Raw genomic sequence first — 24,111 nt, 5'->3', positions numbered from 1 at the left:
GATCAAACAACTTCTCTAGGTGCACCAATCCTTTGGGTATATGGTTACTATGCAGTTGAACAATGCTATCCTAACCAATATCGTCCTTTAGCTTGGACTGGTTTTATTCTTCAATGGCTTTGTTTTCTTGGTCAAATTCAAATTCATCAAAGACTTGTAAAAGCCTATTAATTTCATCATCATCTTCAAAAACTTTCCAGTTTTTGACATTTTCAGGCAGAGATGGTATATATTTCACCTAAACTTCATAAGTCAATTTAGGAGGCAAAGGAGGAATAAACATGCTAGAAGACACAGCAAGGGAATCAACAAGCTGATTTTTCATTCTAGGGATGTGAGAAATGGTGACACTATTAAAAGAACCCTTGAGGTTCCATACCTCATCTTTGTATGCTTTCAACCTTGGATGCTTTGCTTGGAAAGTTTTGTTGACCTGCTGAATGATGAGGTTTGCATCTCCAAACACTTTCAAACCTCTGATGCCCATTTGTTTAGCGGCATTTAAGCCCAATATCAAGGCTTCGTACTTTGCTATGTTATTTGTGAGATGAAAAGTTAATTTGAAAGATAAATGAATGCATTCTTGTGTGGGGGACACAAGAACTGCACCTGCCCCTGCAGCTTCCTTGGAGCAAGCTCCATCAAAGAACATGTCCCAAATTTGTGGGAATTCTTCCTCTATGATCTGGCAAACCGGTTTCCTAAGCTGCATGGAGGCCAACTGAGATTCTTCAATCTGAAGAATACAGGCTCCAAAATCAGTGTCGACAGCATAAATGGGATTATTAGTGCGATTCCTTTCATCACTGATGATATAAGACAACTGAGCTTCTATGTATAATCTCCTACTCTCACCTCCAAAAACTAGGGCAGTAGCATAGGACAGATCATTTTGCAATGCTCCACCCAATCTCTTGATCCAGCCTCTAAAAAGCAACATGCCAAACTTGGGGGGTACATTTGCTACCACAATATCCATCATCATGCTCTTCATGGGCAGCTAAGACAAGGTGATGGCTAGGTCTTTGATTAATCCCAAACATTTCACTTTTCTAGAGTCAAAAGAAAACAAGTCATGGTAAGGCTTGGTAATGTCAAGATCCAACTCATCCATGACAGCCTTGGGAATTAGATTATGGCTGGCTCCTGTGTCCAAAAGGAAGTTGTGGAGGATTTTGTCATAAATAGTCAAAAATACATAGAATGACGGGGAGTTGTCATCCCAGTTTTCAATCATTGGGCTGAGAACAACAACTCATTTGTCATCTTGCTGATTTACATAGTCAGTGGAGGCTTGGATGGCTTTAGGCTCAAGGGCCTCAAGGATAGATCTCTTGAAGGACTCATTCTTCACTATTTCAATCAAAGGTATAGGTATGCTTAAATTCTAAATTTCTAATTTAAAATTGAAAGGAGAAGGAGACTTTTCAAGGCCTCTTACCTCGTGAGTTGGAGCTTTGAGGATGATGGGATCAACTGCCAGTCATTTTTGCTTTTTAGCTTGCTATATTGCAGGATAGTAGCTCTCTGAATAGGAGTTTTCTTGGCATTATTCATATTCGACCTCAAATCATATATGTGCCAATCATAAGTTTGCAGAACATCTTCACCGTCCCACTCTTGGTTGATCTGGTCATTGAATAATGACTTTTGATAGGCAACTAAGGTCAAAAAGGGGGCACTGCGTTTGTCTTCCATACAATGGATCTCATAATCTTCTTCAAACTGCTCTTCTTCCATGACTACATTCTGGAAAGGGGTCTTCACCCTTTGGTCTTCATTGGAATCTTTGCTTCTTTGCAGAATCTGCAATTGCTCATTAGTTCTTCTATATGGATTTGGATTTCTAGGAGCTAAGGTGTTAGGAACTCTTCGTTTCCCAGGGTGCTGCTCAACCTTTAATTTGGAGATTTTAGAGGCTAGTGACTCTATCATTTTAGTCATTTTATCTATCTTAGGGTCTGAAGATGATGAATATTCACCTCTTTGTCTCCTTCTATCAACATTCCCCTTGAGCTTCTCTGCAACCATGATGTTTGATTCTACTTCCAAGGCTGCATCCTGCATATCAGCCAAGGTAGCACATCGTCTCTCCCTCAATAGTAGACAGAAGTCAGAATCAAAGGCATTGGCATAGATGAGTTTAGCAAAGGTAGTGGTGGGTTTTACTTTAGCTAGTATCTTGTTGTACATGTGGTTAAACCTCTTATTAAAATTAGACAACAACTCACCATTTTCCTTCTTTAAGTTGCCAAACTCGGTGTGGTAGTTGAGTAGATCCTTCTTATCCCCCCAATGCTTTAGGAATGCATCATCTAAAGCCTCAATATCTGCTACAGACCTTGGGGTTAGTTCTCTGAACCGTTTCCTAGCCTCTCCATCTAGGCTTTGGACAAAGACTCTCATCCACACATCATCTTCACTAATGTCCAAGTTATCAGCATAGCTATAGAATGATTCAAGATGTTCTTCAGCTGTAACATCTTCAGTCCGAGTGAACTTAGGCATATAAGTCTGATATTCTCCAGTAGGCATGGCATTCAAAGGAGTGGGCAGTACTAGGGGTCCATACCTAAAAACAATGATTCTTTCCATTTTGGTAGGTTCTTATGGTCCTGCCATAGCTGTGATGGCTATAAGGGTACTAGAAGTATGAATGACAGAGGGTTGATGAGTGACTGGTAAGACTAAAGGAGTATTATGGTGATCTAGAATTTATCCAGGACAAAGAATTAAAGGTATTACAAACTCATGTGCATGGATGTGCCTATGTTACTTATGCAACGGATTGATAAGATTTCTAGAATACATAGACACTGAGGCAATCAGAGAAAACATAACAGTCAAACATGTAAACAAAACAAGTTTAATAAGGAGTTCACCCAATGCTCCCGAGCTACGTCTCCTAGTCTAGCCTTTAGTGGTGGCGTCTCTATTACGTTTTCAAGTAGATTTTTTACAACAGTGAGCTCCACTCAAGTCTCACTAACAAATAGTAGTCAGTAGGAATGGAGTGCACAGACTCTCCTTACTGAAAGTCGACCTCTGAGGGTCATAGTAGTATGACAGGCCTATTCCGAGGAGTTTGCTTGAACCTCTCAACCCTTAAATGAAGTACACAGACTCTCTGAATCTCTCTGGCTCTGTCTAGCTCGATGCTACCTTCAAGTCAGCTTGGCTTCTACTATCTGTTCTCTGCTATTAGCTTTCTACGTCTCTGTGTCTTCCCTTTGGGTTTTTGCCTCCCTCTCTGCTTCTGTTAGTTCATGGATTTCAAGCCAGTTTGTTCTTTGACTGCTCCTTTCTGCTTCCCAGCCTTTTAGTTTCCCTGTCCTCTGTCCATTCGAATTCCTCTGCTCTGCATCATCATCACTGGGTAATGCCTCGTAGGGAGGTGGCCACCTGTTTACTGGCGAACTGGGTGTCAGATTCCCTGAATCATATTCGAATGGGCATTAAATTTGTTTGCTTCAAGATCCCCTGTGAACACGAATCATTTTCCAACTCATCATCTATGTCGGACTTCAAAGCCCCTGTCATCTTGCTTTTTAACCTTTCAAATCTAGTCAGTGATCGGGATACATCTCCACCGTCGATCTCGGCCCCCCAGATCCTACGATTGTCCTTCATATCGGGCGAACAAGTCACATGACATTTACCCATCCGATGCGGGTAGTTTTCTCTCTCTTCCACCGGATGCATGTCGCTCAATGTGTGGCATCGGGTGGGACTTAGTCAAAATTGCTTACTGTCTCGAAGCCTTTTGACATCCTACCGGTTTTGGGGAATCCCGCACTACAGAACCAAAACAGTTAGTTTTCTGGATTTTATAGCGATTTCAGGTTCAGGTGCTTCGGAGCTTTCCTTCACTGAGGGGGACGCCCTGCGATATGCGATTAGCACTTTAATGCTAATCACGTATCAGAAACCACCCCCATTTCTTGATTTGGCCTCCGGTTTTGTCAGTTTGAGCCATTGCGTGTCACCATGGGCCAACGGTCTACGTGCTTGACCAAGGGTCCTCGTTGCTCTGCTCTGGCCACAACTGTAACTGTTACGAGGATTCCTTCTGATAGCTTTGATGATTCTAAGACTTGAATCTTTTAGCATAATTTGAAACATTCATGAAAACTTAGAGAGTTTTTTAGGATCCAATTTGGATCACGACCTTCCCACTAAAAAAGCTTTTGGACCACCAAAAGTTGGTTTTCTTTTAAGCATTAATAAAGTGAGGGTATTGCTTCCTCGCTTGCTCAATTTCTATCCATTTTGCACTGCTTGGCTTTGAACCTTTGAGTCCAATCCTGAGGTACTCAACATCCCCTCTGCGTGTGGTTCTTACCTTCCTGTCCAGAACTGTATCTTCCTGCAATTCATTAAGATATTTAGGTAACAGATCATCAATAGAAGGCAATTGACTCTACTCTTCCGGATCTTCAATTAATGAAGGTTCAAATAGTCTCAAGCTGTCTACATTAACAACTGAGTAAATGTGCATGTAAGCTGGCAGATCAAGGGGAAAAACATTCTCACCAATTTCTCAAGTATCTTGAAAGGTCCATACCTTATTGGCTTCAGCTTCTTACCTTCACCTTGCATTCTGTCTTTATTGATATACAGCCGAACTTGATCACCAACTTGGAGACTATGCTCCATCCGATGCTTGTCATGCCTTGCCTTGTACTTGGCTTGGCTCTTTTCCAGCTGTTCCTGTACTTCCTGGTCAATCTCTTGGATTCGTTTAATGAACTTGGTTGCCCTATCCACATCACTGTGTCCATCAACTTCTATGTCTTTACCAAAGACAAAATCCAAGGGAGGCCTTGGTGTGAAACCAAAACAGGTCTCCAAAGGAGATCTCTATGTAGAAGAATGTTTTTCTCGGTTGTAAGCATGCTGCACATAACATAAATGTTCATCCCAAAGTTTGGGATGCTTGCTGCAATAGCCTCTAAGCAATTGGATCACTATCCTGTTGACCACTTCTGTTTGGCCATTTGTTTGCGAATGAAAAGTTGTGCTCTTCTTCAGCCTAGTGTCCATTAATTCCCACAAACTTGACCAAAATTTCCCAAAAAATTGGGTATCTCGATTAGATATAATGGAAGTGGGTAATCCAAAATGAACCCATACATGCTGAAAGAACAACTTTGCAGATTGTTCAACTGTAATCTGTTTGTTACAAGGTATCAAAATACACATTTTGCTAAACCTATCCACAACAACATATAAATAGTCATGACCTTTCCTAGATTTAGGCGGTCCTCCAACAAAGTCCATGGTAACACTTTCCCAAGGATGAGAAGGAATTGGTAATGGAGTGTACAAACCTAGTTTTCTATTGTTGGGCTTGCTTTTAGCACACATGGTACACCCTCTTACATATCTAGAAATCGTCTCATTCATTTTTGGCCAATAACAAAATCTTTGCAGCTGTGCAACTGTTTTACTTACACCAAAGTGACCTGATATTAGAGAAGTCTGTGCTTCTCCAATTATCTTTACTCTTTCAGTTTGTGGAATGCATAGCTTCCCAAAATGATACAAGAGTTGGTCCTTAACATGATAATCCAATTCTTCTACTCGTTTGCCTTGACTTAAAGTTGCATATACATCTTTAAAATCTATATCTTGAGCATATTGTTCAATGTAGCTCTCATGCAACACTGAATTATGCTTAAGTATAGTAGATGCATTTATAATTGGTCTAGACAACATATCTGCAACTTTATTGTGTATGCCCTTTTTATATCCGATGACTAAATGAAACTGTTGTAGAAAACACATCCATCTATAGTGTTTTTATTGCTGCAACTTAGTTTGGAAGTGTGGGTATTGAAGTGGTTGATTATCAATATGTATAACTGTCTCTTTGCTCATTAAGTAATGTTTCCACCTTTTCACACTCTGTACTAATGCATACAATTCTTTATCATATGTGGGATAGTTAACTACTGCAGAATTAAATGTCTCGAAATGATAACATATGGGTTTACTGTGTTGCGTCAACACTGCTCCCATGGCATAGTCATTGGCATCCATCTGAATCTCAAATGGTCTTTGAAGATCGGGCAGTGCTAGTACTGGTGCTATACTAATCTTTTCTTTCAAGGTGTCGAAGGATTTTTTCCATTTGCCTCCCCACTGAAACACCTTGTTCAATCCTGTTAAAGCATGTAAGGGAGCCGTAATTAAGGAAAAGTTAGAAATAAACTTTCTCCAATATTGTGCTGCTCCTAAGAAGCTTCTAACTTTTGTAGCAGATTTAGGTTTAGGCCAGATTACAATGACTGCAACCTTAGAGGGATCTATCTTCAATTCACCACCCCCTACTATATGTCCCAACTAATTCAAATATGTCTTGCCAAATTCACATTTTGAGAGTTTAACATAAATATTTTCTCTTTTCAAAACATCTAGTGTCTTCTTAACATGCTTTAAATGCTCTTCCCATGTTTTCCTGAATATAAGAATTTCATCCAGATATATAATAAGAAAATCATCAAGAAAAGGTCTAAGTACATCATTCATTACTATCATGAAAGTAGCAGGAGCATTAGTTAAGCCAAAAGGCATAACCAGCCACTCATACAATCCCTGCTTTGTTTTGAAAGTAGTCTTCCATGCATCTTGCTCTGCAACTCTGACCTGATGATATCCACTATGCAAGTCTAACTTGGAAAAATAAATAGCTTCTTTCAACTGATATAATAGATTATCTATGCGAGGAAGAGGATAATGATTTTTTATCGTTATCTTATTTAGTGCTCAGTAATCAATGCACATTCTCCACGAGTCATATTTCTTTCTCATCAAGACAATTGGAGATCCACATGGTGATGTGCTAGGTCTAATGAACCCCTTCTCGAGCAGCTCTAGTCCCTGCTTCTTGATTTATACATTCTCTAAAGCGGACAACCTTTTATACCTGTGGTTGTGATTATTGTTTCATCTCCTGAGTCTGACCCCAAATCTTTTTGAATAGTTGTAGCAATCTTCTTCTTCTTGCCCTTGATCTTCTTAGGTTTCAGCTTTGGATGCAGAATCCAGCAGTGCTCATCATCATGCCCATCCTTCTTACAGTGAGTGCATGAAGACTTGCTCTTCTGTACAGTGTTTGTCTTCCTCTATTTCGATTTCTATTTTCTTTTCTCCTTATTTTTGCTTGTAGTGGGTTTGGATGATTCCCCAACTTCTGGGTTCCCATTCTTACCTCTAGCTTCTAGATACATAGCTTGAACGAATACCCCATCTATCCTAGTGGGATTAAACATGAGGATAGTGTGCCTCATGTAGTTGTGTAGACCACCTATATACTTCAACAGAGTCTCAGGTGAGTCTAAAGAAATTCCTAGAATCAAAGCTCCTTTCCTAAATTCTTGGTGTAAACTTGTACACTTTTCCCTTTTAGTTGTCGAAGAGTTTGCCAGCTCATCGTGGCTTGCTGCATGTAGGCTAGTGGATAGAATTTCTTTTTAATTGCAGAAACAAATTCACTCCAGACAGAAAGAATCTTACCATGCTTCTTCATGTCAGCTTGTGTCCTGCCTTCCCACCATACCAAGGCAGTGCCTCCAAGGCATAGGCTGGCCAGCTGAATCTTACTTTTGTCTGAGTCAATACTCTGCACTCTGTAATAAACATCAATTTGTCTGATCCAATTATCCAGCTTCTCTGCATTAAACTCCTCATCATATATTGGTAAATCAAACTTAACATCTAATTTAATCAAACATGTCTTCTTTTTATTTTCAAGGCTATTAGGAGGCGTGAGAAATTTTTCTTCTTTCCCTTTGCCTTTAGAGTGGTCATGGAGGAGAGATTCTTCTACTCTTTTGTCTTTTTTGGAGCTTGATTAATCTTCATCTCTATGTTTCTTAAAGTCCCTATACGTTTCCTCCACGATGGATTTCAGGGTTATAAAACTATCCACAAACTGGGAATCTGATTCCAAGGGATTTTCTTCTGACATTTTCCTCTTAGAATAGACTCTTCCAATTTCCGGGTTAGTTTCATCCAACTCTCCTTCTCCTAATTTAAGCTTTGATCTAGTTAGCATTCAACAACAAAATCCAACACAAGCTTGTCTAACCTTAGTAAACTTATGCTCTAATACCATTTGATCTGGATTTATCCAGGACAAAGAATTAAAGGTATTATAGACTCATGTGCATGGATGTGCCTATGTTACTTATGCAATAGATCGATAAGATTGCTAGAATACATAGACACTGAGGCAATCAGAGAAAACATATCAGTCAAACATTTAAACAAAACAAGTTTAATAAGGAGTTCACCCAATGCTCCTCGGCTACGTCTCCTGGTCCAACCTTTAGTGGTGGCCTCTCTATTATGTTTTCAAGAAGAGTTTTTACAACAGTGAGCTCGACTCGAGTCTCACTAACAGATAGTAGTCAGCAGGAATGGAGTGCACAGACTCTCCTTACTGAAACTCGACCTCTAAGGGTCACAATAGTATGACAGGCCTATGCCGAGTAGTTTGCTTGAACCTCTCAAGCCTTCAATGGACTACACAGACTCTTTGACTCTCTTTGGCTCTATCTAGCTTGATGCTACCTTCAAGTCAACTCGGCTTCTACTCTCTGTTCTCTGCTATTAGCTTTCTGCATCTATGTGTTTGCTCTTCGGGTTTTTGCCTCCCTCTCTACTTTTGTTAGTTCATGGCTTTAAAGCCAGTCTATTCTTTGACTGCTCATTTCGCTTCCCGATCTTTTGGTTTCCTTATCCTCTGTTCGTCCGAATTCCTCTACTCTGCGTAATCATCACCGGGTAATGCCTTGCAGGGAGGTGGCCACCTGATTGTTGACGAACTCAGTGTCAGATTCCCTAAAAAATATTCGAATGGCCGTTAAATTTGTTTGCTTCAAGATTGCTCGTGAACACGAATCGTTTTCCAACTCATCATCCACATCAGACTTCAAATCCCCTCTCAGCTTGCTTTTTAACCTGTCAAATCTAGTCAGTCATTGGGGTGCATCTCTGTTATCGATCTGGGCCCCCCAGATCCTATGGTCATCCTTCATATCGGGCGAACAAGTCACACGACATTTACCTGTCTGATGTGGGCAGTTTTCTCTCTCTGCCACCGCATGCGTGTCGCTCAATGTGTGGCATCAGGCAGGATTCAGTCAAAACTGCTTACCGCCTCGAAGCCTTTCGATATCCTGTCGGTTTTGGGGAATCCCGCGCTACGGAACCGAAATAGTTAGTTTTCCGCATTTTATAACGATTTCAAGTCCGGGTGCTTTGGGGCTTTCCTTCATTGAGGGGGATGCCCTGTGATACATGATTACCACTTTCGTGCTAATCCCATATCAGAAACCACCCCCGTTTCTTGATTTTTCCTCCAGTTTCGTCAGTTTGCGCCATCGCGCGTCACCATGGGCCAATAGTCTGCGCATTTGAGCGAGGGTCCTCGTTGCTCCGCTCTGGCGACAACTGCAACTGTTACAAGGATTCCTTCTAATAGCTTTGATGATTCTAAGACTTGAATCTTTTAGCATAATTTAAAACAGTCATTAAAACTTAGAGAGTGCTTTAGGATCCAATTCAGATCAAATGGATAGAAGGGGAGGTTTCCTTTAGGCTTACAACGAAAGGAGAACCTAAAGAATAAGGAGCTCTATGAATCTCTGAGATTTTTTCTTCACTGCTAGTATTAGATGCTATACTCTCAACATGTATTTGTTCTATTATAGGATTTTCTTAAAGAGATATAGAATATTGTTTAGAACTACCTGAACCTGATGCTTCTTTCTGCAACGCCTTTCTTTCTTTGATGATTCTTTCAGGGTCAGGTACTGGGTCCGCTTGTGGCTTTTGAGGATTTCTCCGAGTATGCCTCATAAACTGAGCCAGCACTATGGAGTGGAGTCGCAAAGAGGTTCGTCCTCCAATAGAGTTGCCAGATAGATGATTACAACCGAAATAGCGTCCAGACTTTGTCTATCATCAAAGATGGATCTGTGTTGTTCCCCAGGGAAGCTGATCTTTAGTTTCCTCTCCTCGGCAATGATGCCAATTATGTTATCACTCCAGGAAGCTCTCCTAGGTTGTAGCTCGGAGATTCCTAGTAACATATAAATCTTCAATATCGTTCTTGGAACTATTGGAATGGATGATGGTTTGGATCAAGTCAGATGATTATTTTAACTTTGTTTTCACTCCATACATGCATGAACACCCTCAGCTTGACAGGGTTTTAGACCACTAATTCTCAATAGTTTATAGATTCAATGGATAGATGGAGAATACTGACCGTACCAACAGATGCATACATAAACACATATGAATGGCTAGCTACAGAAAGTAAATGAAGCTTGCAATTCTAATTTATCAATGCAGAGATAAGATGACAGTTAACTGGCATTAGACATAGAAGAAAACATGAATAACCTATTCAAGTGCAAGCTTATAACAGAGGAGGAAATGGCAGTTGAACACGTAACAACAAAAGAAGCTTGTATTACTAGAATGAATATGAGATGCTACAAGGAGCAGAGTATCCACAGTCCCCAAAAGTTGAACCCTTGTTTCTTCTAGCTTTCAACCATTTATAGGCTTTTTACAATGCTCTCGAACTGTCTGAGGCTCGAGAGGTCTTAATCTATCCCCTCTGTCTTCTAACAAACACAGTAACCAATTTCTGGTATTTTTTTTCCACGCTGTCAAGTAGCTCGCTCATGCCAGCGATGCTCCATGACTATTTCTGTTGGTTCGGCGGTGTTGCGTTGTGGCTTTTTCCCCTTCCGGCCATTTGTCGCTTGGCCTCTATCCGCTCAAATCCCTCTTCTAGTGTTAGCAATCATTACTTAACGCAGAAAGGGGAGGTGGCCACCTATTCTACAGTGTAAGATTGCCTCAGGCCTTTTTAACCCCTAAACTAGCCGCTTCTTGTTAACACAGAGAAATGATTTTCACTGTGAAATTCCACCAAAACTCTATTCATTCTGAACTTCAAATATCCTCAAATCCAGTCTATTTTCCTATTGGGTCTGCCTTTGTAGCGATATCGCATCTCTGCTGTTGATCTAGGAGCTCTAGATCCAATGGTTGTGATCTATTTCGGGGGGCTCTTTCATACAGGAGTTAACCGCCTGATGAGGGTGGTTTTCTCTCTCCTCAGCCCAGACACATGGCAGCAGTTGTATGGGATCGGGTGGAGCCCGACCCAAACCACTTATCGCCTTTGGCTCTCCCGAAATCCTGCATGTTTTGTAATTTTCCCTTTATATTGGAAAATAAATTAAAATGTGAAAATCCCAGTTTATCGGACTTGAAATGGTGTTCAACAGCATTAATAAACCCTTTTGGGTCCGTAATGTTGCATCGGTGCTTCATCCTTTCTATTTCATTTAATAAACGACATACACAAATACAAAGGAAATAGGTGTTTCTCGGACTTTAATATATATACAATATAGTTCATAATGTTATCGAGTCCAGTTGACCATATCGCGCATATATATATGTGTATAGGCCCTGCTCCGTTTTGTTTTCCAATTGCGATATCGCGATGCGATTAATTGCAATCGCATATCGCGATAGCCCCGGGCCATTATAAGCGCTCTGTTGTGGTTGTCGATTGCGATTTGGCAATCAGATCTGGATCGTTGATCGGCCAAATCTGACGGCTACTGTGCCTTCACCTGTTTATGCCTCCGATACTCTGTTTTTCACTGTTTTTAAATGTTTTTGGCCTCCAGATAGTGTTTCTCCACCATTCTAAGGGCTCTTCTCATGCTATTGTTTTGATATTTGGCATGATTTTACGAGATTTTGAAGACTTAGAGAGTATATTTGGGTCCATTTGGATCAATACCTAATGCAATTATAGATGCGAGAGTAATATTTTTGAAGTCCGAGTTATGGCCCGAACGGAGCAAGAGGATACATGGCCATCGAAGCTAAAACAGGCGACATTTCTGCTAAAAATAGCAGCGCTGCACCTCAGGGGCTAACAGGGTCGATTACAGGATTGTGCAGTGCAGACTCCTTAGGAGACAACTTCAAGGTGTGTGCAATTTTGGGGAGCAGTACATTTATATCTTGAATAAAATGATATTAAGTGGACAGGAGGTAAAGTCAGTAAACCAATCATTCATTTATTATATGTTGTTTAATATTTACCCACCAACTTTACTATTCAATAAATATCATTTGTTTTATTTAATCATAAACTCATTTTTTCTTTCAATAAAATGTAAAGTCAGTAAACCAATCATTAGTTTATTATAAAGTCAATAAACCAATCATTCCTTATTATATGGTGTTTAATATTTGCCCACTAACTTTACTACACAATAAAATATACTTTTTCTGTTTTATTTAATCATAAATTCATTTTTCCCGTGAATAAAATGTAAAGTCAGTAAACCAATCATTCATTTATTATAAATTCAATAAACCGATCATTCTTTATTATATGGTGTTTAATATTTACTCACTATATTTACTCACTAAGTTTACTACACAATAAAATATTCTTTTTCTGTTTCTATTTTTATCATAAACTGTTTTTTTCTCAATATTTAAAAATAAATTAATAAATAATAACAAGAATAAATCTTATCTCAAATTTTGTTATATAGAGTACCAAATGCTAATGGATAGTAGAAAAAAGAATGATGTGAGAATGAGTTTGAAAATTTATAATATTTTATAAATAATTAAAAAATAACATATTAATTTGATGATGATGATGATGATGATGATGATGATGATGATGATGATGATGATGATGATGATGATGATGATGATGATGATGATGATGATGATGATCATTATTCTTCACAATCACCGAAAAGAAGCACTCCAAGATTGTTATAGTTGGGATGGCTTACTAATTCTTTTTTGAGGGGAGGGAGGCCGAAGTAAACACTTATGACATGGAGTAACTTAACAAGACACCTATTCACTATGAATCCAAACCAAAGCCCGCATAGAATGCCTTAACAATGCAATCCCAATCATCGTCAATCTAAAGCCCCATCAACCTATATATATATATATATATATATATATATATATATATATATATATATATATATATATATATATATATATATATATATATATATATATATATCATAATCATCCTTAAGATAATAACATAGTTCATATTCCTAATCTAAAGAAAGACATAAACAACCTTGATAATCATTATGATGTAAGATGGCAAGCTCAACAAGATACAACAGCAGTTAAAGAAGTTCACTCAGGAGATTAAAGAGGAGGAGCATCAACCAAGCGCAATGGAAGAATGATCCTGTCAAGATATGTCTATTTCTTCTTTAGTTAGGAAGTTGAAAAGCATGCCACCCTCTGTAAATTTTCATAATGCAGTTAGTAAACAGTTTTAGTTTTTTTGAATGGTTAATATATATAGCATGGACAAAGAGACTAGTTAAATTTTGTTTTTGGATGGCCATTAAGAACTTCAGATGGCCAATAGACCCGGTTTCCCTTGGAGGCGGGTTGAGGCCATCATATGTATGCACTGGTTTTAACCCGTTATAATAGAAATGGTTCCATCTCAGCTTACAAAAAAAAAATAAAGTAGTTCATAAATTCATTTGGTATGAGTTTGCAAGAGTTTCAATATATTTATAAACAAGTTGTTGTAATGTTGTGCACATACCTTTTATTTGATTAATTGCTAGTATGTATAGACCATGAACATTTGCGTTTTTTGGTTATAGAAGTAACATTGTTGTTCTTTGAATATACTTGTATTAGTTGAGTATATTTGTATTAATTGGTCATCTTAAATAATATGAAAAATAAAAAAATTATTATTAGTTTGATTTCTGTAATAACAAAATAATATTTTTTTAAAATTAATATAATATTATATATATTTTTTAAATATTTATTTTATATTAACAAAATAAAATGAAATTACAGAATTAAATATTTTTATTAACCTCAAAAAGAAATATTTGTACAATTTAAGCGGCATAATGATCCAGAAGATGTGTTCTCTCCTGAAGATAAAAAAATAACATACTTAAAAACATGAAATAAAATTTATACATGTTAATAAATTAATTATGAAGTGAGAGTGACAGATTTAAGGTCTCCACTTCAGAAAGTAAAATGTCTCCACTCCAGGAAATAGAATATTTACATGTTAATAAATTAATATTATGAGGTGAGGACGGTAGACTTAATGTCTCCACTTTTCTTTTCTGCCTTATAAAGTGAAAGGCTACTGCTATTATTGTTTACCACATCCTATGCACTAAGAAAAATTAATAAACTCTAACTCTAAACTCTCTCTCAAAAACTAAATCAACCTAAACCAGGACTTTCCAGACAATCACTTAAAATTCTGATAATAACATTTCTTTTATCCATATAAATTAAATATAATATACATTTAACGTATGGGCTAGCTTGACTTACTAAATTAAAGGAAATTGTCTACGGCAGGAAGCAAGTTCGAAGCTTTGGAAAATATTTTACATTCAGTTTTCTTTGGGGACTTTTCCAATGGTTCTTCGCCGCTGGAGATGATTGCGGCTTCGTAAAATTTCCCTTCTTCGGATTGAAAGCTCTGGAGCATAGGTAAATCAGATCTTGTCAGAGATTTAAATTCGTACAGTGTATGTGGACTCTTGTTTGAAGTTGTGCCAACCACAGCATCGTTATTCTTATTGAATGTGTTTGTAATTTAGGTTTTACTTCGACTTCAATATGATATATGTGGGAGCAGGGATGATATGCCCCCGTCTGGTTACCGTCTCTATGCTTATTGGAGGGATCATTTCATGGGGTGTTATGTGGCCACTTATCAGCAAACGTGAAGGGGACTGGTACCCTCACGGTATTCCGGAGAGTAGTATCAAGGGCATTAATGGCTATAAGGTATGACCTCTTTGAGTAATTTTTTTTTTAATGTTTTACACAAGTATGTATAATAAAGTATAACGATATATTAATAATGTTAGAGGGGATTGCAATAATATATTTATTTTAAATATAATATTTTTTATTTTTTTTATTGAAGTTAGATTTTTTTTATTGAAAGAATGTCTATGTTTAAGTATTTGGTGTATAAAAAGAAATTTTACAATATGGAAGTCACAGGATTTCACAAAGTTGGTTCTTAACTCTAGTCAAAACTCTCACCTCTCTCTCAAGAGTGGATGGCATAAGGATGTCGCTTCTTGGATAGACCATTGAGGGATAAAGGAGGAGATCATCTTGGGGAATAAGGATATTATTAAAAATATTATTACCTCTAAATTTAAGGATAAATTGTGGGACGATAAGGCACTAGAAAGAGAAAGGAAGCTCAAGTATTATAAGGAGGTACCATAGGAGGAGATCATCTTGGGGAATAAGGATAGTATTAAAAATATTATTACCTCCAAATTTAAGGATAAATTGTGGGAAGATAAGGAGCTAGAAAGAAAAAAAAACTCTGATATTATAAGGAGGTGATTAACCCCACCCTTGGCTACCATAATTATTTCGTTGTATTGACTAGTGCTAAAAATAAAATGAGCATTACAAGGATAAGAATTATTTCTCATGAGAGGTTGGTCTATTCTCAAAAATACCTCGGACGAAAGAATAATTACACCAAAGAATCTGCCTCCTTTGCAATACTTAAAGTGTTTGAAAATGAACAACACTTTCTCTTAGATTGCCGATTCTTATGCAGATCCGCCCACAGTTCCAGAACATTTGTCACACTTCCAACCTTCTTGACTTGTCAATAAAACTATAGTGAGCTTGGATTCCTTCTCTCTGTAATTTTTATCATATAAGAGTCACAATTAATCTCTTACTTTCTTAATGTTGTATAGGCGATCTTGGAACACCTCGTTCCCTCATTTTTTTTCATAAAAATAAAATATTAAAAAGTGGCAATTAATCTCTTAATTTCTTAAGTCCCCTCATTCTTTATCATAAAAATAAAATATTAAAAAGTAGCAAGAAATTCTAATACACAGCATTGATCTTAGTAGAAATTAATCATTATCATCCATCATTTATAAAATTTAAATTTAAATAAAAAAATAACCATCATTATTTTATTTGACTTCAACCTATCATTCTAATAACATTTTATATATTTTATTATTAAAATAATGGTGAATATAACATCCTTATGCTAGAATGCTTTGATTAACTATTTTAATTTTTTGTTCTTCTTTCACTCCATAAATAAATTTTATTATAATAAATAAATTAAATTGTAACATCATATTACAAGCTCAGTAAACAGTTTGGTACTGTCCAGCCTTCAAAGTTTGTTGTCAGTTTATTGACGACTTTTATTTTCCAGGTTTTTGTGTGCGTTTCTCTAATTTTAGGTGATGGTCTCTACAACTTTCTGAAAGTACTGTATATCTCCCTCAGCAGCATCTACAAGGACGCCATGAAAAGAATGACGATTCCACTCAAAATAAACAGTGAGTTCCACCAACCAAGTTGTATATTTTTTTGGGGATTGAGTTCCCGTGGTTCCCTCGTGAATTTTCTAAATATATACACCGTGTTGTTAAATTTAGGGATCGACGTGGTAGCAGAAGTCGGCGCAATAGAGAAGCGACGAGACGAGGTATTCATGAAGGACACCATACCCGTTTGGATAGCAGCATCTGGCTATGTGGGCCTTGCAGCAATATCTACACTAGTCATCCCACAGGTTTTCCCTCACATGAAATGGTACTATGTGTTCATTTGTTATGTATTTGCGCCTGTCATGGCATTTTGCAATGCATATGGGGCCGGCCTAACTGATCAGAACTTGGCATACAATTATGGAAAAGTGGCGCTGTTTGCTTTTGCAGCTTGGGCAGGGGAAGCCCATGGGGGCGTTATTGTGGGTCTCGTTACATGTGGTGTCATGAAGTCCTTTGTGGCAACTTCTGCAGATTTGATGCAGGATTTCAAGACTGGACACCTTACACTTTCATCACCAAGATCCATGTTTGTGAGCCAACTGATTGGTAATTTCATGGGATGCATAATTGCCCCACTCACTTTTTGGCTCTTCTACGAGGCTTTTGATGTCGGAAATCCGGATGGAGAGTACAAAGCACCCTTTGCACTTATTTACAGAAACATGGCCATTCTGGGAGTGGAAGGTTTCTCAGCTCTTCCCAACCATTGCTTACAGATTTGTTGCGGTGCATTTATTTTTGCAGTGGTGGTTAATGTCATCCGAGAAAAGTTGCCAGATAGAATTTCTGCATATATTCCTCTACCTATGGCCATGGCGATTCCATTTTATGTTGGATCCTATTTTGCTATTGACATGTGCGTGGGGAGTGCAATTTTGTTCATATGGCACAAGATCGACTACAAAAAAGCAGAGACATATGGTCCTACAATGGCATCCGGCCTCATCTGTGGTGAAGGCCTTTGGACTGTTCCAGAGGCTATCCTATCTCTAACGAAAGTCAAGCCTCCGATCTGCATGAAATTTCTCTCGAATCATATGAACCAGAAGGTGGACAAATTTCTTCATCCTTAAGTAGATGGTCACAAAGTTCTTTAGATACATATTGTTGCATTTCAAAATCAAAATAGAGTACATAAAATAATCCAATGTCAAAATTGAAAATTCTAATCGTCTTCGCAGTATGGCTGCAACACAATTCTTGTTGTTAATGTAACAACGTGAACGCTTAGAATGTAAATTTTTGAGCGCTCCTCTCTCCTCAAGAGATGATGGTGCAGTGGGTTAATATCGTTTTACTCCTTTTCAATATGATATAAAAACATATGCTTATCACACAAGAGCATGTGAAAAATACTTAGCTATATATTTTTTAAACTTTTGTGTAAGAGATTTCTTTCGCACAATCTTTACAAAATATATGAAATCTAGTCACTACTGGAAAACAAAAACAATTTGATTCTTATGGGAAGTTTATTAATTAATCTATATCATAGATAATTAACTTATTATTTACTATTGTAATTATTTTTTAACACTAATGGATGATTTTATATTAGAAGGTATGTCATGGAATCATGAGAGATTATTTCCATGATTCCTGATTCAAAATGTTTCCTACGAACCAAGACTTCATTTTTACATTTATGATATTAGGTTGGAGAGAGATTGGAATCCTTATAAGGCACTATCCTTTTGAGGAATATCCTACAAATGCTAATTCCAAAGCTTGTTTGTGCAATTTACTAGGGGGGGCCTTTGTGCCATTTACCAAGGGGGCCTCCAGCATGATTATGACTCATTTCAACCATTATTTCTCCATAGGGCATTGAGCCTTGAAAATTACACAAAGAGGGCACCTCAAATTTGAGTTCCATAGACTTTTCGAGAATGAGAGCTTCAATTCCTAATGTGAGTCTCCACCTCATTGTGAGCTCCAACAAGGGCTCAATTCCATCCATATTAAAATAGAGAATCCAAACCAAAAAGTTCATGCGTTCATGTCTCCTCTCCCACCAATAGCTTAAATTGAGACCAACAAATGCAGCCAAAACATACACACATAAATAGTAGAGCCAAAGAAGGGTGTGCCAATATATGGTAACACAACCACCCATTTTATAAAATAATAGGAGAAATTAGGGATTACCATTGAAGTATGATTCCTATAGGTAAGAAACTGAAACATCTGTGAAGAATAATGGCACAAAGTTCAAACTTGCAAGAATTAAAAAGAAAATTAGAATTGAGAATGAATTTGATTACTCAATATTGGTTCAATAACTAAGGATAATTAAATTTGTTGAAGCTAAGTGTGCTTTATGTTCTCTTAATGTACACGTGCACTACATCCAAGCACTAGAATTAACTAATTAAAGCCAAGTGCACACAACATGTAAACACTCGAGTTAACTAACTAAATCCAAGTGCACACCACATGTAAGCACTCGATTTAACTAACTAAAGCCGAGTGCACATCACATGCAAGAACTAGAGTTGAATTGAAGCTAATTAAGGCTAATTAGGTGCATGTACACCAACACTCCTCCTTAAGCATAAAGTAGGTGAGTGTGATGCAACATGAATAGGTCCCGTCAACGAGGCCATTTTAGGTACCCATGTAAAATGCATGAAAAAGAGAAAAGAGGGAAAACCGATTAGGAAGAAAACCCCCCCAAAATATAATGCAAAAAGGTAGAGAAAAGACACCTCCTAGGTAGTTGTGTCCTTCACCCCAAGAAAATCTTACATAAATTGAATCTTATGCTTAGTGAATGTCTTAGTGAATATGTCAGGAGTCTACTTAGAACCAGGCAGTACTGCAAATAGATGATCCCATCATGAATCAGTTCTCTAATGAAGTGGATGTGGATCTCAATATGTTTGGTCTTCTATCATTGCATTGGATCTGCAAAACTTTAGCTACTCTGATTATCACACCATATGATAGAGAGACGATGGACACTAATACCAAGCTCAGAAAGAAAATGTTGTAGCCAAATGGACTAAATAGCGGCATTGAATCCTCCTCTATGCTCATCCTCTACTGATGATAAAGCAATGACAACCTACTTCTTGCTTACCAACAAATTGGGCTGAATCCTAAACTAAGTAGATAATCGGAGATGAACGTGCAATCAAGGTTGTCGCCAACTCAATCTGAATCTGTTAACCCAATGAGATCCAAAGGAAAATTTGTTGCATAATGAATCCCATAGGTTATTGTCCCCTCGACATATTGAAGGATGCACTTTGCATCTTTCCAGCGTAATTTATGTGGGACCTGCATATATCTGGAAGCTTCTCCTATGGCATATGACAGATCAGGACAAGAATGAGTGAGATAAATAAGACTCCCCACAAGTTGACGGTACAATGTGAAATCAACCAATAGTGCGTCTTTACCATTCTAAAGCTTTATCTCTGATAAGAAAGGTGTGGTTGTTTTCTTACAGCCACTCATGTGAAATTATGCCAAAATATCTTTGGCATACTTTGGTTGAGAAATGGTAATCCCATAACCACTTTGATTGATCTCTAGTCAAAGGAAAAAATTTAGCAAGCCCATATCTGTCATAGAAAAGCACTTATGAAATTGATTTTTAATCTCACCATTGGCAGAAGTTGAACTACATGTTATCAAAAGATCATCTATGTAGAGTACTATGATCAACAAGGAGTCAATTTTCTTCAACAAATAAACATTGCAATCCGATTTGTAGCATATTGTTTTTTTAGATAACAAATAGAAATCCCTCTTTGCATACCACGCTCTAAGTTCTTTCTTGAGGCCATGTTGTAGCAGCTACAACCATCCTCCAAAATTTTTCCTTGGCTTCGTTTTGGAGCCTCCCTACCAACCATCCTTAGTAGCATGTCTTGCACTGCCCAAGTACTTATGCTTTCAATTAAGTTTCTTTCGCTTATCAGCTTGTGTTTCTAACTTGTTTTCCTTTCACTCACACGCTAACATCCCATGACTTGGTCTTCAACTAGTTTTGGTGCTAACTTGGAGAATTGCATAGAACTTGAGGGAAACCAACCTTTCTCTCCAGAATTGCATAGAGTATCAAGGCAACCAGCTTCTCTCCAAAGTTGCGTAGAGCATGCACGCAACCTTCCCCTTTAAAATTGTGTAGAGTAGTCGAACACTAGGCTTGCTCACAAAATTTGTGCAATTCTAGCTGGCATCCTTGGCTTCAATCCAGAAATTGCACAAAGTTTGAACGGAAGCCATAGCAAGTCAGCCCAGAAACTACGCAGAAGTCATCCTGGGTCTTGCCGTCCATTGCATGTGCTCACAAGTTAACAAATTTCTTCCAAGAATGTGCAATCCTGCCTTGCATGCATGGGAAATTTCTTCCCAAAAAGAAAAAAAGAAAAAAGCATCCCTAGATTTTAGGGATTTATTTTAAGTAGCTGAGGGTTACATGCAAGATCTATTTTAGGAACCTCCCGCCAAGTGTAGTTTTTTCCTAGATTTGTGGCATCCACGTCATAAGCCTCGATCTTGTCAAAACTATTTATTGGAGCTCATTTTTCACTTCGATTGTTGGCTTGATGGGGCCTAACCGAGTTCAACATTAGCTGCACCAACCAACAAAACCCTTATTTTTGGCCCTTTCAGTAGTGACCCGCATAGCGCAGGTTGAAGTCTCACCCAAAGTAATGTTGAGGGATGATAGAATGAGGTATTTTCATCCAGAATTTTGGGTGAAGGGTTCTTGCGATCCTCACAGCTTATTTCGGTCTTCTCGAACCCTAATCTTCCGAGAATAGTTAATAATAATAAAACTTATACAAAATATTTATATTTCCGCTAAGGTCCTTAAATAGTTATAACATGCATAAATTCTATAGATCTACTACTTTTGCACATAAATTAATCCTTCGTTCATATATTTTTAATAATAGAGCGAACACATAAAATTACATAAATAAACACAAAGATGTAAATACATAGAATGGGTCTTCAAAACTATTTTTTATTAAATATTCTTCAAAGTACAGATCTTCCCACTTATCTTGCAAACTTACTGAGATGGTATGTTCATGTTGTTGGTGGTATCCATGTTGAGTTGCAATGTTGCTGAGTGATGAATGTGCTTTTGGTGTATCATAGTTTCACCTCTACATGGCAAGGTGTGTGGAGTCTTCGATGGTTTGGTGTTTGCTTGATGTTGCACATGCATGTCTCTCCTTCGCTTGCTTCTTGGTATGCTTCATGTGTTCATTCGTTCATGAACAAGTCTCCTAGTATGCGCTCCTTGTTCATCCCGTCTATCATCGTGCCATGTCTCATCCATGTACATGTATCTGTAATCACTCATGACAAGACGTCATCAAATCTAGAAATCTCCTTATCTACCATGATGCATTGTCTTTCGCTTTTGGATGGAGGTTGTCGGGAGAGAGGACCAGGCTCTAAAACTATGCAAGGAAGATTTCAAGCCGGTATGCATGCTCTAGGCACTGTCCATGAAAATTGCGCAGAGGTCACTGGGAGGCTGAGATGGGCAATCCAGATCAAGAGGGACTGTTTGCGGGATCTGGCTCGACTGAAGGGCAGACCTAGGCCATTATTTCAAGCAGATAGTGTAGGGAGCAAAGGGAGACTGGCATTAAAACTATGCAATTTCTCTCAGGAGCTGACGACAGGCTGTGGGAGGTTGGTGGCAAAATTTTCACAATTTTCTGGGGAGCTCGCAGTCAACTACGGGATGTTGCTAGAAAAATAGTACAAAGCCATGAGGCTGCCCTGCTGCACATGCCTGCACATTTTCTGAGCTGAGCGGGATGTTGGACAACTAGGAGACTGCTCATGAAAACTGCCAAGTTTTCAAGATGAGCAGCAGGCCGACTCATAGGGTGACTCGCTAGAAAAACTGCCTAATTTTTTAGGGAAGTGTAGAGACAGGCAGTGGGTGTCTTGCAAGTATGTCTGTGCAATTTCTTTAGTCTATGGAGGCGAGCATGCTTGGCAGCTTCTGTGAAAATTTTTGGGGGAGTGAGGCTCGGGGTCATTGCCCAGTGAAACTCTCTAGTTGACCAGATGGAGGCTTCGTTGATTTGCTTGTAGGCAGCACAGATTGAGATGGATTTCTGAGAAAATTTTGCATTGTTCTAGGTGACAATTAGTTGGGTTTGTTGTCACTCTAGGAAGATCTCCTAGGTTGTAGCTCATATATGCTTGGTAACATATAAATATTTAATAACGTTCTCGAAAATAATGGAATGGATGATGGTTTGGATCATGTTAGATGACTGTTTCAACTCTATTTTCACTCCAGAAATGCATGAACACCCTCAGCTTGACAAGGCTTTAGACCACTAATGCTCAATATTTTATAGAATCAATGGATAGATGGAGAATACTGACCGTCCCAGGAGATGCATACATAAACACCTATGAATGGCTAGCTACAGAAAGTAAATGGAGCTTGCAAATATAATTTATCAATGCGGAGATAAGATAATAGTTATTTGGCATTAGACACAGAAGAAAACATGAATAACCTATTCACGTGCAAGCTTAGGACGGAGGAGGAAATGGAAATTGAACATGTAATAGCAAAAGAAGCTTGTATTACTGGAATGAAGATGAGACACTGCGAGGAATAGAGTATCCACAGTCCCCAAAATTTGAACCCTTGTTACTTCTAGCTTTCAGCCATTTATAGACTTTTTACAATGCTCTCGAACCATCTGAGGCTCGAGAGGTATTAATATATCCCCTCTATCTTCTAACAAACATGGTAACCAATTTCTGGTATTTTTTTCCCCACTGTTAGGTAGCTCGCTCGTGCCAGCGATGCTCCATGACTTTTTCTGTTGGTTCAGCCATGTTGCACTGTGGCTTTTTCCCCTTCCATCCATCTATCTCTTGGCCTCTGTCTCTTGGCCTCTGTCTACTCGAATCCCTCTTCTAGTGTTATCAATCATTTCTTAGCGTAGAAAGGGGAGGTGGCCACCTATTCTGCAGTGTAAGAGTGCCTCGGGCCTTTGGAACCCCTGAACTAGCTGCTTCCTATTAACACAGAGAAATGCTTTTCACTTTGAAATTCCACCAAAACTCTATTCATTTTGGACTTCAAATATCCTCAAATCTGGTCTATTTTCCTATTGTGTCCACCTTTGTAGCAATATCACATCTCCACCATTAATCTGGGAGCTCTAGATCCAATGATTGTGATCCATTTCGGGCATCTCTTTTGTACGGGAGTTAACCACCCGATGAAGGTGGTTTTATCTCTCATCAACCTCGACACATGGCAGTCGTTGTATGGGATCAGGTGGAGCTCGGACCAAACCACTTATCACCTTTGGCTCTGCTGAAATCCTGCCTGTTTTGTGATTTTCCCTTTATATTGGAAAATACATTAAAATGTGAAAATATTGCTTTATCAGACTTGAAATGGTGTTCAACAACATTAATAAACCTTTTTGGGTCTGTAATGTCGCATCCGCGCTTCATCCTTTGTATTTCGTTTAATAAATGAAATACACAAATGCAAAGGAAATAGTCGTTTCTCAGACTTAAATATATATATAATATGGTTCATAATTTTATCGGGTCTGGTTGACCGTATCATGCATATATATGTGTATAGGCCCCACTCTGTTGTGTTTTTCTATTGTGATATCGCGATGTGATTAATCGCAATCACATATCA

At 38.2% G+C, this 24,111-nt stretch overlaps 1 protein-coding gene across 1 annotated transcript in view; it reads left to right on the top strand.

Annotated features, from left to right (window-relative positions):
• Positions 1–17,608, top strand: part of LOC149211348 (metal-nicotianamine transporter YSL3-like) — a 31,936-nt gene extending 14,328 nt beyond the window's left edge. The window contains exons 4-7 of the mRNA XM_089391466.1: positions 14,455–14,589; positions 14,700–14,889; positions 16,319–16,445; positions 16,545–17,608. Of these exons, the coding sequence (XP_089247592.1) occupies positions 14,455–14,589; positions 14,700–14,889; positions 16,319–16,445; positions 16,545–17,512 (1,420 nt within the window). The 3' untranslated portion in view covers positions 17,513–17,608. The remainder of the gene's footprint in view (positions 1–14,454; positions 14,590–14,699; positions 14,890–16,318; positions 16,446–16,544) is intronic.
• The last annotated feature ends 6,503 nt before the right edge of the window (positions 17,609–24,111 follow it).

This window comes from Pinus tabuliformis, chromosome 1_1 (assembly GCF_031772625.1).
Source record: "Pinus tabuliformis cultivar Carrire ecotype Pingquan chromosome 1_1, CPIR1, whole genome shotgun sequence".
Lineage (NCBI taxonomy): Eukaryota > Viridiplantae > Streptophyta > Pinopsida > Pinales > Pinaceae > Pinus > Pinus tabuliformis.
This window is presented reverse-complemented; position numbering and strand designations above follow the sequence as displayed.